Raw genomic sequence first — 9,863 nt, forward strand, 5'->3', positions numbered from 1 at the left:
TTAGCGAAAATGCTGGACAACAATGTTTCGCAATGAGTCTGTGCGCTTTAATTTACAGTAAGATAACAAAGATTACTTCAGTTGATGATATGACTCAAATAATGATTGTTGGTATTCAATTATATTCTAGTCTCTCATGCCCTGCGAGCAGAGGCCCTTCGATCTTCCTAGATAAGTCCTCTTCCCGACTTATCTAGGAAGATCGAAGGGCCTCTGCTCGCAGGGTAAGTCTCTCACTGCTTGCAAGACAATCTATGTTAATGTTAACATAATTGCCAGGAATGGTTACAGTCTTTGAGCAATCTTTCCACCTTGAACACAGTGACAGTTATACTTGTAACATCCATCGCTACTCTATATGCCACTCACAGGGTACTGCATTTGAAACACTCTTGGCACTGAACTACAACTCATTCATTTTAACGGTGGCAATTATTAGTGTTGGTATCTACAGCATTGAGGCTGGGGGATATAATGTATTTGATTCTCATGCTAGAGATATCTATCATAACAGTCATAGTGAAGGGACATGCATATTTTTGAAAATACCATCCATGCATAAATTACTAATTAAACGAATTGAATATTGCTACATTTGGCTTGCCATACTCCTTCGAACAGTTATTTTACCGCAGAAAGTCGTTGGGTGCCCCTGAACCTAATTCAAAACTTTGAGTCGAACGTCGTTTCTGCCATTTTGCCCATCCTTTTGTAAAAAATTAAAATTCGGTACGGCAGAGGCACGACGTATAAACTTGACCGAAGTTTTCCTTTTGTTTCTCGATTACTACCGTCTATAGCTTACGTATTATCACCGCTATTCTTTTGGATAACAGCGAGTTCAATTTGTGGCTTGACTCGGCCTCCAAAAAGTTGGCTTTCAACCTGCCGCAGTGCAAGATTGATGCGCCGAATAAAATGCTTATGTTATACAAGTTCTAATTATATTTTTTTAAGACATCATTCGAGTACCGTTTTTATCTTTTCAAAGCCTGAGACACGGCGACTATCGAACTCATTTCGTTTTTCAAACCAAATGCCAGAAAAAGGCTAGATCTGACAACTGAAGAGAAGCGAAACTAGTGGTGATCGTACTGACCTGTTCGTGAGCGCCCGAACTGCCAAAAAAAGACCAAAAAATTCAGTATTGTGACGCCAAAAATACACTTCCCCTGAATAAAATCGCAAAACCTTTACTTAACTAGAGATTTATCAACCACTTATAGCGAACAGAAACAGAAAAAGTACCTACCGAGTTTTTGAACACGACCTTCCAACTTGATGCTAGCGTAGCCTGCGTAGCAAGCGTTTCCAATCGAGTTATTGCGCGAAAGTTAGAGCGGAAGCATAAAAAAAGTTGAAGGGGGAGGGGGGGGGGGAGAAGAGGTTCCTTCGTTCCCCTCCCCCTCCCCCGTCATTTTCCTTTTTTGCTCTTGTCCCAGCTTTCTTGACGAACCTCGCGAGGAAACGCTTGCTACGCAGGCTAATGTTAGCGTGACACATTCGACAATTGGCCGAGGGGCGTGTTTGCACGAGAGTATGTGATTGTTTACTATTTACCAAAATTTTCCGGAAAATCCGGTTGGTACGGTGGCCCATAGAGGTCACGCTACTTACATTTTCATATCGCGCGATAAATTGAGAATTATCGCGCGATAAATTCAAATTATCGCGCGATAAATCCAAATTATCGCGCGATATAAAAATGTAAGTAGCGTGTCCTCTATGGGCCACCGTAGGTTCGAAAGTGAATGGCACACGACTTTTTGTAGTTAAACGGGGAAGGGGAAGAGGGAATTTGGGCGCGCGAACGCCTGCCGCGCAGGCTAGACTTTTTGGGTCGTTCCATCAGAAAATTTCCGGGAGCAACGGAACATCTGAAAAAGTTGTTCTGTTTTTCCGGACGGAATATCCAAACGGAAATCCGTGATCCATTTCTTCAAAGCCATCTTTGATACCGGGTTAAGGCCTTCGCGGTCGTTTTTTGGTAAATTGAACTGATTTGTACAAATGGTAAACGCGATTCCGGAACGAAATTTACCAGTCCTAAATTTTGCGTACCATTTGCCCAGACCGTGGATCGACCGGCTTGCCCATGTATTAAAAATGTTACACAGGATATAAACACCGCTTGAGAATATTCCACGTGTATTTTGTTCATAAATTTCCTTAACTTTTACAACTCTCGAGTTCGTAACGCCGATTACTTTTCTTACTTTATCTCGCACATGGTTTTTCTCTTACGTCATCAAAACGTCATATATGGTTTCCAGTCCTTAGGCGCACGGACGCCTGGCACTAAATACAAATGCTTTTAACAATGAAATTTCTATGCCTAACAAAAACATAGGCACGTTTTACGTGCATGAGCTATTTTGAAAGCTTCAGTGTAACAGTATCGGCAATTTTCTGTCTTAATCCTAAATTAAGGCTATGTTTTGTGCGAAATTGGGTATTGCTGCACATTAATGAAAACGAGAACCGCAGCGTATAGCTGATTCGATCTGATAAATTCACTTTTCTTTGTCTTTTCTTCAAACATCTGGTGCAAAATAAACAAATTGTTAAAGTACTATGAATACCAACTCACCAAACGTTGCTTAGAGGGAAGACTCGAAGGTTTCAAGGTTTCTTCATGGTTTCTTAAAATAATGAAGGTCGTTGAATACCGAATAGCTAAGATTTTCACAGACTGCAATTGCATACGTTATATTCGTTCGAATTACCCGCTTCTCCCATTCACGGGCAATTCCCATTGGCTAAATTTCGATGCAAGCTGTCAACAAGCTGTCAAGTAATGTTTCCAACAAGTCATTCGCGATATTCCGTACCGCCATGAATAGAGGATGTTAATTGCCTGGATTTGCTCGCGCAAGAATTGGGAGTGTTCTAAAATCGGAGCAGAGGGAAGGTTTGGAGTTGCTGCTCAGAGGAAAGGATGTTTTCTGTGTCCTACCAACAGGATTTGGCAAAGGCCCTATTTATCAGATATTTGTTCATGCAAAGAGTTCCTCAAGTTCCGTGCAACGGCCGACAGTCAATGTTATCCGGCGCCTGCGTAAAAAAGGGGGATCGGTAGACAACACACGACTTTTACCTCATGCCAAAATACTGCTTGTTCCAATGAATTGTTTCCTTTGTCGGGTAGATTATGCTTTGGAGGAAAACGTTTTGACCGAGCAATTGTGAATTTTGGCCGCTTATTAAATATATATCATACTGAGAGGTCGTGACACGCATATTGATTTTCTCTGGTTGGCATGATTTGCCCTCTGATGCAAGAGCATTTTCTTTTTTGGCCTCTTTAGAAATGTAAAGTTCCTCATTACGGGATTTTCTTTGTGTCCATGAATGTGACTTTTTCCTGCAAGGTTTTGTCACGCTGGCCCAGCTCTTTAGCGTTTTTAGCAGGATGTTTAAATTCTCACGGATAGTGATTTACTGAGCCAAATCACGAAGAAGTGGATTGGAATGAGGGGATTTACTCCTTCTTTTCAATCGCAATAATTGTTCATTGTCAGTTGGTGTATTCAGTTTTTCTCCAATGTGGGAAAGCATCGCAGTACAGTTTCTAACCTTTGTTCTGCACGGAGAGCAAACTCTTGTGGAGAAAGATTATCCTTCCTCGAGGACAACGAAAAGTTCGTTTTTCAGTAGGTCGGCCAGCTTTGGCAACGTTTCTCCTTTTCTGGTAGGCGCAAAAAACACACTTTCCGAGCTTATCCATCCACTCATAAAACTGCAGGACTTTGAAAATGAAGAAATGATCGTCGCAGTGAACGCAATTTTGCAATTGCGTAAAGAAGCCTGAAAAAAAAAAAAAAAAAAAAATCAGGACTTCCACGGGGTTTGAACCCGTGACCTCGCGATACCGGTGCGATGCTCTACCAACTGAGCTATGGAGCCACTGACGTTGGGAGCAGATAGGCAGGCTATTTGTACAGCTAGTACAGTAGACACAATATATTAGAAAAGTTCATCAACTCCAGATCACCAAGTGATTTAGGCGGCGTTTAGTCTCGCTTGCCCGGTACGCGTGTTAAATATACGACCGGAAATACGTCTGCGGTCGCAGACTGTACACGTGTATAAATACACGAAAATCCAAGGGCCTCGATTGGAGAGAAATTACATCATTGCCAAAAATAAAAAACGTGATTTGCATGACGCGTCATTTCAATCATCGCCGACAAAAAAAACGCATGCTCATCACAAGACTCATTTGCATACAATGAAGCTGAAGCACCATCAAAGTTTTTAAGATTCTCTTTTTTTTTTTTTTTGACCATTGGAGTGTTCACTTGTTCGAAAGTTATCAACTAATTCGTGGACGGACCCAGTCCGGAAAAGCTCTAAGTCGCATCAATCTTTCGACAGGTAGCCCAAGCTCGAAATATGAGCATCGGCAGACATCGGCATTGTTGCGTAACATTCGAAATATAAGGATTTGTATGGGAAAAAAACCTATCGTTTCTGTATCCTACGAACATGAAAGGATTTCAATAAAAAAGAAACCTTTACATAGAGAGAAAACCGTTAACATAATAACCCATAGCATAAAACGGCCATAAATCGGCCCGTCGACCACACAAGAGAGACGTAAAACATGCGTGCATGCGTGGCTTCGGTCACGCGACGACTCTTATTCCCAGTTTCCTCTGTCTCCGCTAGGAACGCCTGGGAGCATGACCCACCTTTTGTGTCCAGAATAACTCTGACCACCATTTCATCAACAAATGAAACTCTGAAAATATGAAACGTAGTTAATAAATGATAAAAAACAATCAAGGGACCAAAATCCATTTACTGCATCAAAGTTCAGTATTTTCCACTGGAGCATTTTGACTACGGTAGCGGCTCATAACACTACTCACATACCTTATCGTAGTGCTGTGCGGCACGTTTTGCGTTTGTTGTTGAGCGTTTGCTTCACGAAAACTACACTGTAGTACACACGTACATTGTCTATTGTCTAACTCGTAAACCTTGCAGTTTTGTTAGGCCTTAGGCATTTCTTTACTTTTTTTACTACTGTACCCCCTCTTTAAAGGAGGAAAGTTAATAAGCCCCCCTCCTCCCTCCCCTCCATCCTTATTCTTCACAAACAATTAACGTGGACTGATCAGTTATGGTTTATTCAAGCTGAAAATTCATATTGTTTTTGGTCTTCTGCCGCATGACCTCCAACTTCATGTGCTTTATTGTTTCAACTTTGCGCTCTAGTTCTCTGTGGAGAATTGTTAACATTTTCTTATTATTAGAAGAAGCAGTATAACGCCCGGGAACCACAAGTCCGTCCTCGAGAAACCTTGCTCCCGTTGATGCGTTTTGCTAAATTACATAAGCCCCCCCCCTCCCCCCCTCGAAAGTGCTTGAAAAAAATAAGTCCCTATATTTAGTCAAATTAAACCTTTATATAAAACGCTTGTTTTTTAAAATACGATACATAAAAAACTTTTAAATTAGGAAATTGAGAAATGTGAATAAATAAATCGATGTTGTTATTGTTGTTAACCCCATCTCTTAGCCGATGGTCATAAAAAGGAACCAAAATTCGAGCAACAGCCTTGAATCCACTCCCTTCAAAAGATTAGAACTGCTCTTTCAAGCACTATAAAATACTTCAATTTTAAATTTTATTACTGAAACCCACAGATAGCGGAGGTCAGGGAAAACAAAACATTGACCCAGTCGAAAACTAACCCCTACTAAACAAGCCAAGCCTACAGAATGCGATTAATTCGTGTTTTTTGCCTCTGTGATCTAACTGTTTTTTGCCTCATACAGTCAGCAGAATAGGTTGATTCAGATAAGGCCATGTTACCATTCAATTGGCAGTCAAATAAGCAAGCATCTTTCTATCTCCTGTGAAACCAATTCGAGAATGCTGAACAGCCAGATTATTTAATACCAACAAATCACCATTTCTCCATTGAAATCCAACTGCACATTCCCAGGATTTTATTCGAATGTGTTGTATTGTTTCTGGTTCTATCACGCTGCCATCACCATAGTACACGTGGCATGGGAACTTATCATCTGGGATTTCTTGGCCGTAAAATGTTGGCATCGCTTTGTAGTACGAACCATGGTGAGAATGTGCTTGATTGAACCAAATTTTCTCATTTGTCACCGGGTGCCGAATAAAGGCAGGCCTAACTTGCCAAAGGTACAGATCTCCATCTGAATCCCATGTGACATTGTAGCCTTGATCCTTTGCTCTTGGCTCAACATCCTACAAGGTTGATGGAAAAACCTGAATTAATTCAACCGAAGATAAAAACGTTTACTGTTCAGGAGCCCATACGGCCATACTCTCCATCAGCTTCTACCAAAGTGTTAGTCGCTCAGTCTAATTAAAGAATTTTCTTTCGGTCAAGTTCTTTTGTTCAACTCGGCAGTTGTGGAAGCTTCTTTGTTATCTCTTCAAAGGCTCTGCAACGATCTTTTCAACCTCGTTCCCAGGACTTTCTGCTTTGTTTTGGGCTTGGCCTAAAGCGAATGAAAACTGAGAGTGAGCTTGACTTTTCCTTCCCCATTTTACTCTTACTTTAATTTGGGAAAATCCTAACTTTACATTGATTTGCCGAAAGTTAAACAAACACAGTAGACTGAAACATTTATTTAAGGCGTTGTGACCCGGATTAAATACGAAAATACCGCTCCAGGTGATGGGTTTCTGTATTCCGGTTTGTAATTACAACTCAGAACCCAGTGTCTTACCTCTTTGTTCTCAGTTGCAAATGCGTGTTGCCAGTTCATATACTCATGGCGAGTTTTATCAGGCAAATATCGTACATATCGGATCTGCTTCTCTTCAAACTTCTGCAGAATTCCGGGATCCAGTTTGGAAATAAGCTCGCTGTTTTTCACTAATGGTGTTTCCCCACCACAGCCATCTGCAGGCTCCTTCAAGCAGAAAAAGAAAACCTACACGAGAAGAAACAAAGTCAGATTATTTGTAGATGCTCAAGATAAATAAGGCAGTGATAATGAGGGACATGTAAGAGATGTAGTACTTTTCCATGTAACGTTCATTTTTAATTCACTAGCAGAAAAAATAGAGGGAAACATTGTAAACTGGTGAAGACTCGTCACCATTTCACACTAAACAGAGGCTAAGGTGGAAAATCACAAAAATATTTCAAACTTCGTTTTTAAGTATTTCAGTGTAAAAACTTAAATAAATAGTACTGTGCAAAAGTTCTGAGAAAATAGTTTCATATTTGAATTATAACACCATAGGATTTTATCCACAGAAACAAAAACTCAGTATGACAAATCAACTCAACATAACTTGGGCGAGGAAGGAAATGGTTCAAAGGGGGTTGAGCATGTATTACCGAGTTATCAAAAAGTTAATTAGAGTATAAAGTGTATAATATAAATAAGCTGCAATGTTCACTTAGGGAATATCTTGTAAATTATACGTTTAAATCTTTAAAAAAAGGCAGGAAAAAAACTCAAAACCTTACAAGAGAAGAAAAATTAACGGCAGAATAACAAGTCACAAGTATGTGGAATATGATCTTCCGGATTATAAAATTGAAGTCCTGAACAGAAGTACAACATTCAGAACTCACGTCTACGAGCATCTGTAATCCCGATCGTAAAAGCAAAAAATCGTATTTCACATACTTATAACATAGGTTCTGCATGGGTTGAAACCATTCAGTAGGTTATTTTATCCCTGTCCAGACTACAAACTCTTGCGTTCAAAGACGAAAAATTAATATATCCCGCGACTAAGAACCTTTTAGGCTAAAATTTGCCAGTTAGGACCCCCTCTGTACAAGAACCTGTTTAGCCTAAACAGGTTCTAGTTATCTTCTAAAATCGCTAAGAAAATTCTATACACTTAGGCAAGTAAGGTAACATTCAGGGTCTTCTTTGGAGACATTGGTGCCTTATCACTCCAACTGTAATGTGCATTGGTATGCATGCAGGTTTTAGAGAAGGAATGAGCTGTACAGTTCTTGTCACTCACTATATGATCTTAATACTTTAAGCCACCATGATTGTTTTTCTTCGAAAATAAGAATCTATTTCAGGAACCTTCATAGCCTAAAAATGTGCTAATTACCCTTTATGTAAGAACCCATTTAGGCTAGCTTGGGAAATGGCAGGTTCTTAGTCGGGGGGTTATGCTGTATTTCGAGGGTGTTAGTGACGGTCATTTTTCTATGAACATGGCGTCTGTCTTTTTTGTATGTAGTTATAGTTAGGGGTACAATTCGAAAGTTTGTGAGAGGTAAAATGAACGTTCGTCTGCTGGACAGTTCATGCTTCGGGCCTTTTCATCATCATTACCTTGTGTGGAAAAAGTTCATTAAATGCCATTTCATTATGTGGCTCTATCGTATAACTTGGAGGATCAATGCTGGCAGTGTAGGTCCCAGCATCTTTATCTATTTGGGTACGGAATGCTGTTCCGCCCTCGTAGGTCATCGTTTGTCCTTGGATTGCTTGGGCAATGGTTGAAAAGTCTTCTGCACTTTTAGCTGGGAGACCTCTGAATAATATTGCGGGACTCCGAGAAAAATTTTCTTCCACATATTCCATGCATTTTGCAGTCAACTCTGCAAGAGAAGACTTTGTTGAGTCGTTTACTCGCACAGCGAGTGGGAATAGATCACGTGGCTCTGCCAAAAACTCAGGAAAGCCACCCCCTGTGGAGCCTGGAAGGAACTGCCTGTCTCTAAGTTTTGATTTGAATCTTGTTACCAGGTCCTTTCGAGGCAAAGGCTCAAAAATGTTGGCTGTGACTGTGCTTGTGTTCAAATGCGAAGAGACAAGGTAAATAGGTATCCTGCTTGAACTTCTGAGGGCAGGTGAAAGTTTCCAAACTAACTGAAATGCACGATCCGCCATGATCTGTGGAGAGAGATAACAAAGTAAAAGAATTGCACGTTCTGACAAATAAAAATTATGGAAAATCTATAGTCGCATCGGTCACTGTGCAGTTCTTGTCATTCACTATATGATCTCCCCTCGTAACTTGCAAGATGATTCTTGTGGGGCGCATAGCCCTCGATACATCGGGTGTATATGGATACAAAAGTGTGACGAAAGGAGCGCTTGAGAGGTTTACCCTCTTAAAAGTTTCCCGTCGGGTTTCAAACACAAAAAAGGTAAGGATTATTCTTGGAAGAGGGCCACCTGAAAAACGGTGTATAAATCAAGATAGCCCCAGCGTCGGACAAATCTCTACATGTAAAGGCAGAGAGGCTACTCTCCTTCTTTGAGTTTAATAGTCTTACCTGCTGACCGCCTAAAATACTGAATTTAACAAAGTTAACACGCCGTCCTAATAAAAACACTTAGCCCGTCTGGATTTCAATGAAAGTGTGTTTGTTAAATATTTCAGACTGAGAAAGAACCAAAACGTAGTACGAGACTATGCGAACGTCAGTAAATTTTACGCGCCTAAATAAATTAGGATATGTATGGAAGGTCGCGTGAAAACGTAAAAGTTGAACCTCGCTCAACTTGAATGTTTACCCGTCGGCCTAACATACATTTGCTCTATTTTATTTACGCACGTAAAAATTACGCCACAGTGCAAATCAACACGAGTAATTTTTTCGTGCGAACGTAAGTAAATTTTACTCGCGTAAATAAAAGAGAGGCAATAATTGGCCTCACACTAGAGGCTAAGTTTATTTCGAGTAAGCACTTGGAAATCTGAAGTTGGTCTGTAGAAAACATGGCTTCACACTTGTTGACAAAGTATATTGCTTGAAGTAAAAGCTGTCAATTTGCCCGTTCATTAAAATCTTGTAACCGCTGCACGTGCACATCGTGCACATGGCCTCCGTTTCTTATTGGTCAAGTGTGTTCTCAAGTGTGGTGTAGCTCGCACT

General features: G+C 40.5%; 1 protein-coding gene across 1 annotated transcript in view; it reads right to left on the bottom strand.

The window, feature by feature from the left end:
* Nucleotides 1–5,363: 5,363 nt before the first annotated feature.
* The window catches only part of LOC140951546 (dapdiamide synthesis protein DdaC-like), an 11,976-nt gene continuing 7,476 nt past the window's right edge, over nt 5,364–9,863 (bottom strand). Inside the window, exons 2-4 of the mRNA XM_073400823.1 lie at nt 8,311–8,874; nt 6,724–6,930; nt 5,364–6,235 (exon numbers count right to left, since the gene is read on the bottom strand). Coding sequence (XP_073256924.1) covers nt 5,828–6,235; nt 6,724–6,930; nt 8,311–8,871 — 1,176 coding nt within the window. The 5' untranslated portion in view covers nt 8,872–8,874 and the 3' untranslated portion in view covers nt 5,364–5,827. The remainder of the gene's footprint in view (nt 6,236–6,723; nt 6,931–8,310; nt 8,875–9,863) is intronic.

Source organism: Porites lutea, chromosome 11, assembly GCF_958299795.1.
Source record: "Porites lutea chromosome 11, jaPorLute2.1, whole genome shotgun sequence".
NCBI classification, from domain to species: Eukaryota; Metazoa; Cnidaria; class Anthozoa; order Scleractinia; family Poritidae; genus Porites; species Porites lutea.